At 37.9% G+C, this 12,955-nt stretch overlaps 1 protein-coding gene across 1 annotated transcript in view; it reads right to left on the bottom strand.

Moving 5' to 3' along the window:
* SYTL5 (synaptotagmin like 5) overlaps positions 1–12,955 on the bottom strand; it is a 109,598-nt gene that overhangs the window by 26,713 nt on the left and 69,930 nt on the right. The window contains exons 7-9 of the mRNA XM_043570446.1: positions 9,311–9,440; positions 6,580–6,686; positions 304–396 (exon numbers count right to left, since the gene is read on the bottom strand). Coding sequence (XP_043426381.1) covers positions 304–396; positions 6,580–6,686; positions 9,311–9,440 — 330 coding nt within the window. The remainder of the gene's footprint in view (positions 1–303; positions 397–6,579; positions 6,687–9,310; positions 9,441–12,955) is intronic.

Raw genomic sequence — 12,955 nt, 5'->3', positions numbered from 1 at the left:
AGGGAAATAAATGTATGCAGAGAACTATGATAGTTTATAGGTTTGAGGTGATGAGAGCCTGAACTGGGGAGGGAAGATGTTTTAAAAACTGGGCAAGGACCATGGAAGGAGAGGGAAGGAAAAACCCATACAAAATTAGACCAAAAAGTTTTCTGTGGCCAAAAGGCAAGCAGGTGATTATAATGACGTTTAACTCACTATCACACATATTCCCAAGAACATTCCTATCTCCTTTGAAAAAAAGTACAGAAAATCAACAAGAGAAAGAAGAAACTTCCAGTCACAGGCTAGATAAATGCTTACGGTTGACAAGCCACTTGCTAGACTGTGGGTGTTTGCCGAAAACCGTGAGGACACTAAGTCATTAATGCCTTCCCCAGTGTCTTCCAAGGAGTCCTAAGGAAGGAGGAGAACATCAGTGCTTTAGCTTCTTTCTTTCCTAGAAAGAGTTTTCACTTCCAAAACCACTTTAAAATACCTTGAACTATTAGATACAAATATCTATAAATCACCTTATTCTGAGGTTTTTCTCTTTTGCTATCCATTCAACGTGAATTATTTCATCAGAGGATTGGGGTCTCCTTCCTACTGGTGCTTGTTTTATGAAAAGAACATGAAATTTAGAATCACACAAACCTGGGTGTTCAATTTCTACCTCCCTGATCTCTAAGCTTTGGGCAAGGTACTTAAATTATTTAACTAAAAAGAAAATGGGTTTATGCATGTGTGTATACTGTCAATATGGGGAAATCTTAAAAATCTCTCCAACAGAATTAACTCTTTTAGACACTGGATTCTTGTCCAAAATTCCAGATTCTGCTTTTCTTCTCCTACATGATAAAGTGGTTTTTCCTTTGGTTAATCATGCAATGCATTTTTACAGTAAAAATTTGCAAGCAATATAGATAAATATAAATTAAACTCAGGACTCCCACTAATATCTTAATGATCAAGTTTCAATAGTTTCATGATATGTACACACACATGCCTACATACACAACCACACATAAGTGGAATATATCATGCATACTTTTTTTTACATGAACACCTTGCTTTTTTGCTTCTCCTCTCCTCCGTTTCCTCTCACCCCAGGTTAAACTAATATTTTATATATTCTATTCCATATCTCCTTATTTATGTGAAAAATCATATAAAATTGTGCACACAGAAATCTGAGCAGTCATACATAAGAATTTCCTTTAACCATGTTGTTATAAATTGATATGTATATATACACACACACACACACACACACACACACACACATATATATATATATATATATAATTCTGTGCTTTAAACTCAAACAAATTCTAAAATATCACACATGGAGAAAAGTGCATCAAACATAATTGTACAGTATAATAATATTAAGTGATCGAGTAGAAGCCTCCTTTGTGCTCTGTCAATGTCACAGACCTCTTTCTCCCATCTTTGAAATAATATCTTAACTCTTATGGTAATCACATCCTTACTTTTCTTTCTATTTTTGCTACCTAAGCATTCATTCCTAAACAATATGATATTGTTTTGCCTGTTTCTAAATTGTATGTAAATACAATTAAATGTAAGAGGCTCTTTTGGGTTTTGCCTCTTTGTCTCGACATTATAGTCTTTTAAGAGTCATCCAAATTGTTGCATAATGTTATCATTTGTTCATTTTTATTTATTAGTCAATGGTTTCATACCCCACACTTTATCCATTTTCTGTTGCTAAATGTTTGGGTTGTTTCCAGAGTTTTTTCTATCATTATCAAAGTTGCTATGAATATTGTTTTTTGGTTATTTTTTTGAGAGAGAGAGAGAGAGAGAGACAAAGAGCAAGTAAGTAAGTGCGTGCACACGAGTGGGGGAGAGGCAGAGACCAAATCCCAAGCCCACTCTGTGTGCTGTCCCTGCAGAGCCCATAGCAGGGCTCCAACTCATGAACTCATTCATTGCCCACCCCGGTCTGCTCTGGCAATCACCAGTTTCTTCTCTGTACTTATAGGTCTAGTTCTGCTTTTTATTAGTTTATTCATTTGGTTTTTTTTAACATTCCACGTATAAGTGAAATCATATGGTATTTGTCTTTCTCGGACTTTTTTCACATAGAATTCTGCCCTCTAGGTCCATCTGTGTGTGTGTGTGTGCACGCACATGTGTGTGTGTGTGTGTGTGGATATATCTTTATCCACTCATCTATGGATGGATACTTAGGCTGCTTCAATATCTTGGATATTACAAATAATGCTACAATAAATGTAGGGGTGCGTATATCTTTTCAATTTACTTTTTTGTCTTACTCGGATAAGTACCCAGTAGTGGAATTACTGGATTATATGGAAATTCCCTTGTTAATTTTTTTTTAATTTTTTTAATGTTTATTTATTTTTGAGACAGAGAGAGACAGAGCATGAACGGGGGAGGGTCAGAGAGAGAGGGAGACACAAAATCTGAAGCAGGCTCCAGGCTCTGAGCCGTCAGCACAGAGCATGACCTGAGCCAAAGTCGGACGCTTAACCAACTGAGCCACCCAGGCGCCCCATCCCTTGTTAATTTTTTGAGGACCTTCCATACTGTTTTTCACAGAGGCTACATCAATTTGCATTCCCACCAACAGTGCATGAAGGGTCCTTTTTCTCCACATCCTCATCAACACTTGTTATTTCTTGTCTTTTTGATTCTAGCCATTCTGACGAGTGTAAAGTGACAGCTCATTGTAGTTTTAATTTGCATTTCTCTGATGATTAGTGATGCTAAGCATCTTTTCAAGTGTTTGCTGGAAATCTGTACCTTTTCTTTGGAAAAATGTTTATTAAGGCCCCTTGCTCACAGTTTAATTGGATTTGAGTTGTATAATATCCCTCTATATTTTGGACATTAACCCCTTAACGGATAAAACATTTGTACATATATTCTCTCATTCAGTAGGTTGCCCTTTTTTGTTGTTGACAGTTTCCTTCATGGGACAAAAGCTTGTTATTTCGGTGTAGTCCCAATAGTTTAATTTTGCTTTCATTTCCCTTGCCTGAGGAGACATATCTAGAAAAATATTTCTACAGCAGATATGAAAGAAATTACTTCCTATATTTTTTTGCTAGAACTTTTATGGTTTCAGGTCACACATTTAGGTCTTTAATCCATTTTGAGTTTGTTGTTGTGTGTGGTGTAAGAAGCTAGTCCAGTTTCATTGTTCTGCATGTTGCTGTCCAGTTTTCCCAGCACCATTTGTTGGAAAGACTGTCTTTTCCCCCACTGCATATTCTTGTCTCCTTTGCAATAGATTAATTGACCATAGAAGTGTGGGTTTATTTCTGAACTCTACATTCTGTTCCATTGATCTATGTGTCTCTTTATGTGCCAGTGCCATACTCCTCAGTACAGATTTGTAGTAGATCTTGAAATCTGGGATTGTGAGACCTCCAGCTTTTTCTTTTTCAAGATTGCTTTGGCTATTCAGGGTCTTTTCTGGTTCCATACAAATTTTAGGATTATTTGTTCTAGTTCTGTGAAAAATGTTGTTGGTATTTTGGTAGGGATTGCATTAAATCCATAGATCGTTTGGGGTAGTATGAACACTTTAACAATATTGGATCTTCCACTCCATGAGCATGGAATATCTTTCCATTTGCTTAAGTGCTCTTTCTTTCATCACTGTTTTATAGTTTTAAGAGTGTTAAGTCTTTCACCTCCTTGGTTAATTTTATTTCCAGGTATTTTATTATTTGTGGTGTAATTGTAAATGGGATCATTTTCTTAATTTCTCTTTCTGCTACTTCATTATTAGTGTATAAAAATGAAACAGATTTCTGTGTATTAATTTTGTATCCTGTGACTTTACTGAATTCACTCATCAGTTCTAGTAGTTTTTTGGTGGAGTCTTAAGGGTTTTCTATACACAGTATTATGTCATATGCAAATACTGAGCATTTTACTTCTTCCTTATCAATTTGGATGCCTTTTGTTTCCTTATTGTTGTGGCTAGGACATGGAGCACTATGTTGCATAAAAGTGGTAAGAGTAGACATCTTTGCCTTGTTTCTGATCTTAGAGGAAAAGCTCTCAGTTTACCACCATTGAGTATGATGTTTGCTCTCAGTTTTTTCATATATGGCCTTTATGTTAAGATATGTTCCCCCTAGTTTCCCTTTGTTCAGAGTTTTTTTTATGAATGGACACTGAACTTTGTCAAATGCATCTGACGATCATATAGTTTTCCTTTGTCTTGTTAATGTGATGTATAATATTAATTAATTTGTGAATAATGAACCACACTTGCATCCCTGGGATAAATCCCACTTGATTGTGAATGATTTTTTTAAGTTTACTTATTTATTTTTGAGAGAAAGAGAGCGAGCGAGCAGGGGAGGGGCAGAGAGAGGGGGAGAGATAGAATTCCAAGCAGGCTCTGTACTGTCAGCACAGAGCCCAATGTGAGGCTTGAACTCAGGAACTATGAGATCATGACCTGAGCCGAAACTAAGAGTCAGATATTTAACCAACTGAGTCACCCAGGCACCCCGTGGTGAATTATTTTTTAAATGTGCTGTTGGATTTGGTTTACTAATATTTTATGGAGGATTTTTGCAAATCTGTTCAGCAGAGATATTGGCCTATAGTTTTCTTTTTGTAGTGTCTTGATTTGGTTTTGTTATCAGTGTAATGCTGGCCTTGTAGAATTCATGTGAAAGTCTTCTTCCTCTTCTATGTTTTAGAAATTTTGAGAAAAATAGGTATTAATTCTTCTTTAAATATTTGGTAGAATTCACCTGTGAAGCCATCTGGTCCTGGACTTTTGTTTGTTGGGAGTTTTTCGATTACTGATTCAATTTCATTGTTACTAGCTGGTCTGTTCAAATCTTCTATTTCTTCTTGATTCAGTTTTGGTGTTGAAGTCCTTTAACTTTTGTTCATCTGGGCAACTCTGTATCTCATTTTCAGTTCTGAATAACTTTGCTGAGTATTCTTGGTTGTAGGTTTGTTTGTTTGTTTGTTTGTTTCTTCAGCACTTTGAATATACCATGCCACTCCCTTCTAGCCTGGAAAGTTTTGGATGAAACTCAGCTGATAGACACATGGTGTTTCCCTTGTATGTAACTATTTTCTCTTGCTGCTTTTGAGAGCACTTGTTGAGATGAGCACTGGGTGTTATATGGCAACCAATTTGTCAATAAATTATATTAAAAAATAAAATTCTCTATTTTTTTCCACTTTAATTATTATGTGTGTTGATGTGAACCTCCTTGGGTTGATTTTATTGTGGACTCTCTGTGCCTTTTTGACATGGATGTTTATTTCCTTACCCAGATTATGGAATCTTTCAGCTATTATTTCTTTAAATAAGTTTCTGCCTCCTTTTCTCTCTCCTTTTCTTCTGGGATCCCTATAATGTAAATATTATTATGCTTAATGATGTCACTGAATTCCCATAAGCTATTCTAATTTGTATTATTTTTTTTCTCGTTGCTGTTCAGCTTGCTTGCCTCCCACTACCCTGTCTTCCAGATCATCTATTTGTTCTTCTTCATATTCTAATCTGCCATTGATTCCCTCTAGTATATTTTTAATTTCAATTATGGAGTTTTCTAGGGTCAGGAATAGTTTCATAATGTTGGAATTAGCTGTTCTTTAAAGGTTGAACACAAGTAAGCTTTGAAACCATTTGATATTATTGCCTCACCCCCTTTTGTGGTAGATTTTAAAATACTTTCCAGGTTTTTTTTTTTTTTTTACTCTAGTAAATAACAGTGAGCTTTAGAACCCAAGTTTCCTGGCTTGCTTTGGAAAATTATACTACTGTCATTTAACATTGTTTTATAACTTTCTTTCAAAGAATTCAAATTGCATTATAGCAATTACAGAAATCAGAATATCAAGGTATTAGAACTAGAAGGAAACTTAATAATTTAACTCAACCTTCTGATTTCAAAAACAAGTTCATGTTTGCACTAATTTTTACATAATTTAATCTCAGTTATGAAGGTAGTTTATTAGGGGTAACTTGAGATGTACAAATGTTCATATAAAATATACAGTCAGATAAATCTGGTAATATATGATTTAGAAAATGTTGGCATCCTTCATTTTCCAGGTTTAGATTAAGTGATGTTAAACCAGGAGTTGAAATCCCCAAGAGGTATTTTTTTTAGGGATAATCTTCACCCATTAACCTGATTACCAGTTAACTTTTCTAAATCATTCTTTTTCTTTTTTTTTTAATTGAGAGAGAGAGAGAGAGAGAGAGAGAGAGAGAGAGAGAGAGAGAGAACACGCACATGAGCAAGCAGGGGAAGGGGAGAAGGAAAGACAATCTCAAGCAGGCTCCACATTCAACATAGAGCTCGAAGACGTGGGACTTGACCTCACAACAATGAGATCATGACCTGACCTTAAATCAAGAGTTTGACTCAACCAACTGAGCCACTCCAGGAGCCCTTCTAAAACATGCTTTAGTTGTTTTTATATATTGGTTGTGAAGACCAGTAGAAACAGATTCCCATATATCTTCACTTTATTCTCACCTAAAAGTGCGAAGGTTTGGAACAAGACCATGCCCTTTCCTCATGATCATTAGACTTTCTTCCACATCCAACTTACCAAGTCTTTGTCTAAAGCCCCAGGGACAGACTTGCTTCTTATGTTTACAGTATTCTCTAAATCTTCTGGAAATGACCCACTCAAATCTAATTCAGATCGACTCCGGTCTGGAGGAAGGAAGAGAACAGGAGAGATATCAATCAGCTAATTTTGTTAGAAGATTTCATTTTTTTAAATGTTTGTTTAGTTTTGAGAGAGAGAGAGACAGAGAGAGAGAGAGAGAAGAGAGAGAGAAGAGAGAGAGAAGAGAGAGAGGAGAGAGAGAAGAGAGAGAGAAGAGAGAGAGAGAGAGGGTGCCCATGTGAGCCAGGGAGGGACAGAGAGAGCAGGAGACAGAGGACCTAAAGCAGACTCTGCACTGACAGCAAAGACCTCGATATGGGGCTCAAACTCACAAACCATGAGATCATGACCTGAGCCAAAGTTAGATGCTTAACTGACTGAGCTACCCAGGTGCTACAATCTCATTTTTCATTGCCAATGTTTTATCATTATTTCCATTCTTTCTAGGGACAGGGCATGGAGTGTTAAGAAAGCAACAGCCAGAGAAATTTCATGCTGCTTATACTAACATACTTTTTTTAAATAGTATTTTCAAATTTTCTTTGACGGCATTATCAACACCGATGCGTTCATTTCACGTTTGGTTAAAGGAAGTTAAATGTTCTATTGTAAAATGCAAATTTTTAAGCTAAGACTTCTGTTCTTCTCATAGACTAAAAAACTCTCATAGAACAGGGCCTTAAAATATAATGAGCTCTTAGAAAAAAATAAAGCATTAATCATTCTTGATTTATATATTTAGAGAATTCACTGTGTTTTTACATTTGACATACAATGCTATTAAAGGATATAACAAATTTCTTTCACAAAAAAAGGGAGTGGCCATAGGAAAACTAAGAGGAAGTTCCATTTCTTCAGGCACAAGAACAGTCTTTCATCAGAGGAACATCTTGCTTTCAAATATGTAATTGTTTGAAATTTTAAAAAAAATTTTTATTTAGGGGCGCCTGGGTGGCGCAGTCGGTTAAGCGTCCGACTTCAGCCAGGTCACGATCTCGCGGTCTCTGAGTTCAAGCCCCGCGTCGGGCTCTGGGCTGATGGCTCAGAGCCTGGAGCCTGTTTCCGATTCTGTGTCTCCCTCTCTCTCTGCCCCTCCCCTGTTCATGCTCTGTCTCTCTCTGTCCCAAAAATAAATAAACGTTGAAAAAAAATTTTTATTTAATTTTATTTATCATTTTTTTTGAGAGAAAGAGAGACAACACAAGTCAGGGAGAGGGTGAGACAGAAGAGAGAAAGAGAGACTCTTAAGCAGGCTCTGCACTCAGCACAGAGCTTGACGTGGGGCATAATCTCATGACCATGAGATCATGACCTGAGCCGAAATCAAGAGTCAAATGCTTAATCAACCGAGCCACCCAGGTACCTCTTAAAAATATAATTTAAAGAACAATGCACCACTCAGTAATGCTGTAGACAACTTACTAAGACAAAGACAGTTCATTTACACAGAGTGGTGGTTCTATGTCAAAGCCCTGCTGGGATAGACATAGTTGTTCACTATGAGAAAGATTAAAGAGAGCAAGTTCGTACTTGAGTTTGAAATGGTAAATGAAACACTGCAGAAGTGCTTAGCACAGTGCCTGACACAGTATGTGATCAAAAACAAGAGCTGTTGACTAGAAGGAGTAGAAATATAATCTATGAGGTTGGCCTGTAGACTAGTTAAAAATTTTTCTATTAACAGGAGAAACAATTTTGCAGTCCTGAACAAAATGCAACAAGAACCACATATATTTAGAAAACCCTTTGTGAGCTACATGACTAGGAAAGACTCCTCAACTCAGCACACAGAATCTAGCCTCAGGCTTTATGCAAATATCATCATTAGGTAACAGTTAACCTTTCCATGTTGAGGATTCTGTCATGATTGTAATTCTACATAAGGGACTACTGCAAATGTCTCTAAAGAATTTTCTTATTCGTAGGTAATAAAATTGCAACATAAATAATACCTGTTTCACAGGATTGTTGTGATGGAGAAGTGAAATGATATACAGTATTTGAATGTACCATCCGAATGAAAAGGGTTATTACTCACTTTAATGCAGCTTACAAGTAACTTTTTTATTTAAACCACAGGATAATTATTCTTTCTAGATATAGGGCATTTTAGACCATCATGTCTACTGAACTATCATTTCCCTGAATTCTGGAAAAGTGTTATCTTTCTACCAAATGAACCAATTATATTTCCTACACTCCTATACTGATGTTTGGTATAGCTCTGAAACTTGACTGACAAGCATATACACTTAATAAATGGATTTTGCATGAATGCAGGAGGCTCAAGGTGTCGCCTGGGTCCACATTTAACCTGTTCTTATGGAATGGACCTACCATCACGGGTCAAGGGACAGACGATTATTTTCTAAAGCATGAAATATCCATTTAATGTCACACAAGACTGTCAATTCCAAATGACTTAGTCAAGGGTGCCTGGGTGGCTCCGTCAGTTATGCTTCCAACTCTTGATTGTGGCTCAGGTCATGATGTCAGGGTTTGTGAGATGGAGCCCTGTGTCAGGCTCAGCGCTGACAGTGTGGAGTCTGCTTGGGATTCTCTCGCTCCTCTCTCTGCTTCTCCCCTATGTTCACGTGTGCTCTCTCTCTCTCTCTCTCAAAATAAATAAATAAATTCAAAAGAGAGTAGTCATGCTGTAAATACCCACCTGAGGAGAGGGAGACCTCAGACACTGCTATGGACGGTGTGCCAGAAGTGTTTCTGCGACGACTCTTTGTGAGGTCGTCAGATGTGCTTTCAAGGGCAGCCAAATCCATGGAATTTTCAAAACCATGTTCCTTCTCACAAAGTAAAAATGAAAAAAGAACACTATGATGACTGCAGTTTACTTTCAAATCATATTAATATACTTCAGTATAACCACATTTATGTTGTATTACTCTTTAGGAGGGGCTAGTTAACATTAGCGGTGGGGGGTCCTCATCAGGGGTCCATATAACTCTAAAACTTACTATCAATAACCGCTCTATAAAACCCATTTGTTAATTAGGACAAAAGTTGTTCCAAATAATTTTACATTCACAAAACTGCGAGTGTTCCAATATATAATTAGCAAGAAAGATGATATAGGTACAGCTCCAATCTTAAATGAACTCTATATAAGAATATATAGAGGGGTGCCTGGGTGGCTCAGTCGGTTAAGCATCTGACTTCGGCTCAGGTCATGATCTCACGGTTCTTGAGTTCGAGCCCCGCATCGGGCTCTGTGCTGACAGCTCAGAGCCTGGAGCCTGCTTCTGACTCTGTGTCTCCCACTCTCTCTGCCCCTCCCCAGCATGCACTCTGTGTGTGTGTGTCTCTCTCTCAAAAATAAACAAAACATTAAAAAATTTTCAAAAGAAGAAAAAAAAGAATCTGGCTAGCTTTGCATCCTCAGAGTTATACACAAGCATAGTATTCTGTTTTCTCCCATGTTTGTCCCCATTCTCAACACTCTCTTTTTTCCCCAGTGACCCCTACCTCCTACACCCCCATTTAACAGAAGACCGTGACCCACAATCCAGGTTAACACATGGCACAGAAGGGCTCCCAGGATACTGCCCCAGCCTTGCACCAGAGTCTGTTCTGATAGCTCAGTGCCTCTGCCATATCAGTTACTAAATATTTTGAATATCATTCCTTGTTAGGTTGCCAGCGAAGTAAGGGTAATCACCAACTATCAATGCACTTTTCTGGGTATGGAACACTACTGCTTGCTGAGCTTAGTATAAATATTTATAAATTTTAAATCTGCCTTTTACCTTATCAGCAAGTACAATTCAGACTATAAGTATTTAAAGAAATCTTCTATTTTTATTCAATCTGTCTGGATGCCTTTTGGCTTTTCCTTAAAAATATTTAGAGAATCTGGCTGTTTACAGTCTCTGCTTTTCTTTTTTAAGTTTCTGATTTATCTTTCCGAAGTTGCACTATAGGAAGAGTCGATATTTTAAATAAATATTTAGTTTTTATATTTAGTACTTAGATAATAACTATTTTTATTAAAGTATCATTGCCATATGATGTTAGTTTCAGGTAGATAGCATAGTGATTCAACAATTCTGTGCATTATGCAGGGCTCACTACCATAAGCATAGTCACCATCTGTCACCATAGGATGTTATTACAATATTATTGGCTATATTCCCCATCCTCCACTTTTCATCTCCACGACTTAACTTATTTTATAAATGGAAGTTTGTACCTTTTAATCCCCTTCACCTATTTCACCCACCCCCTCATTCCCCTCTCCTCTGGCAACCACCAGTCTGCTCTCTGTATACATGAATCTGTTTCTGGTTTTGTCTTGGTGTGTTCATTCATTTTGATTTTTAGAATCCACATATAGGTGAAATTATGTGGTATTTTTCTTTCTCTGTCTGACTTCCCTTAGCATAAAACCCTCTAAGTCCGTCCACATTGTCACAAATAGCATGAACTCATTCTTTTAAAAGAAAAAAATTTATATTTATTTATTTTTGAGAGACAGAGCACAAGTGGGGGAGGAGCAGAGACAGAAAGAGACAGAATCCGAAACAGGCTCCAGGCTCCAAGCTGTCAGCACAGAGCCTGATGTGGGGCTCGAACCCACAAACCGTGAGATCATGACCTGAGCTGAAGTCGGACGCTTCACCGACTGAACCACCCAGGCACCTCATGAACTCATTCTTTTTTTACGGCTGAGCAATATTCGATTGTATACATTTACTACTTCTTTATCCACTCGTCTATCAGTGGGCACTGGGGCTACTTCCATATCTTGGCTATTGTAAATAATGCTGCAATAGACATAAGGGTACGTGTATCTTTTTGAATTAATGCTTTCCTTTTCCTTGAGCAAACACCCAGTAGTGCAATTGCTGGGTCATAGGGTACTTCAATTTTTACTTTTTGAGGAACCTCCATACTGCTTTCTACAGTGGCTGCACCAGTTTGCATTCCCACCAACAGTGCACAGGATTCACAACTTCCATTTCTATCTCCTTGTTCCAAAGCCCAGTGTCTCACTTGCAGGAAGACAATGGCATCCTAACTGGTCTCTTGGCTTTTCCACTTGTTCTCTTACAGCTGCTTCTCAGAACAGCCTCCAGATCCTGTATAAAAGAAGCCACATCTTCTGCCTATTTTTCATTGGATTATGTTTTGGGGTGTTGGGTTGTGTAAGTTCTCTACATATTTTGAATTAAGGAGCACAGTCGTCACAATGAGTACCAAGTGATGTATGGAATTGTTGAATCAGGATGCTGTACACCTGAAACTAATACAATCCTGTGCATTAACTATACTGGAGTTAAAAAAACTAATAAAAAATAACAAAAAAAGAAGCCACATCGTGTCACTCTTCTGCTCAAAACCCCCCAGCTGTCCCCAGCTTACTCCAAGTCAATGTCAAAGTGCATACAGTGGTCAGTCCCTATTACCTCTCTGAGCTCACTTCCTCCTCCTCCTCCCTTTGTTCACTCACAACAGCCAAACTGGCCTTTGTGTTCTTCCTTAAACATACCAGGCACGTTCCCACTTCAGAGTCTTAGCACTGGCTGTTTCTCTAGGGACGTTAAAAATATTTTAGGCACTGGTTGAACAGTGCCTTGACCACCCAAGAGGGAGGCCAGCCATAAGTAATTGGAACAGCCTTCCCTGTATGTGTACCTGCTGAATATCAGTGCTGTCCCTACCTGGAGAAACACCTTGCTCCAGACTCCTGCATAGTTAATTCTTTCACTTCAAGTGTTTGCTTGACCAGGACCAAGATTTCTTAAACATAGATGTCAGCTCTATGTATGGAGCTTCCTGCTTAACAAAAAATCTAGATGCTCATTGATTCAAAAGAACCATTTCCATATATGTATATATGGAAGGTGTGTGTGTGTGTCCCCCCCCCCACACGTTTGTTTATTTTTGAGAGAGAGAGACGGGGGGGGAAGGGAGGGAGGAGCAGGGAGAGATGGGGACAGAGGATCTGAAGCGGGCTCTGTGCCAACAGCAGAGGGCGCGATGTGGGGCTTGAACTCACGAACCTTGAGATCATGACCTGAGCGGAAGTCAGAGGCTTAATGGACTGAGCCACACAGGCAACCCATATTCTGTCTATATTTTATGTATAATGCAATTTAAGTCTTTATGGTGTGTTGATCCCTAATTTTAACAGGTGTGCATAAAGAAAAACTATTCAAATATTTCAAGATTCTACTTTTCCTGATTTAAATCAGTCTGGGAAAGTTTTAGTGCAGTCAACTTAGGAATTCTTGGCAAATAACATGGAAGATCAAACTAGGAGACTTCTAAACATTATTTATATTTTGTTTAAGCCACA

This window comes from Prionailurus bengalensis, chromosome X (assembly GCF_016509475.1).
Source record: "Prionailurus bengalensis isolate Pbe53 chromosome X, Fcat_Pben_1.1_paternal_pri, whole genome shotgun sequence".
Lineage (NCBI taxonomy): Eukaryota > Metazoa > Chordata > Mammalia > Carnivora > Felidae > Prionailurus > Prionailurus bengalensis.
The sequence above is the reverse complement of the archived record's forward strand: the minus strand, read 5'-3'. Positions and strand labels throughout refer to the sequence as shown.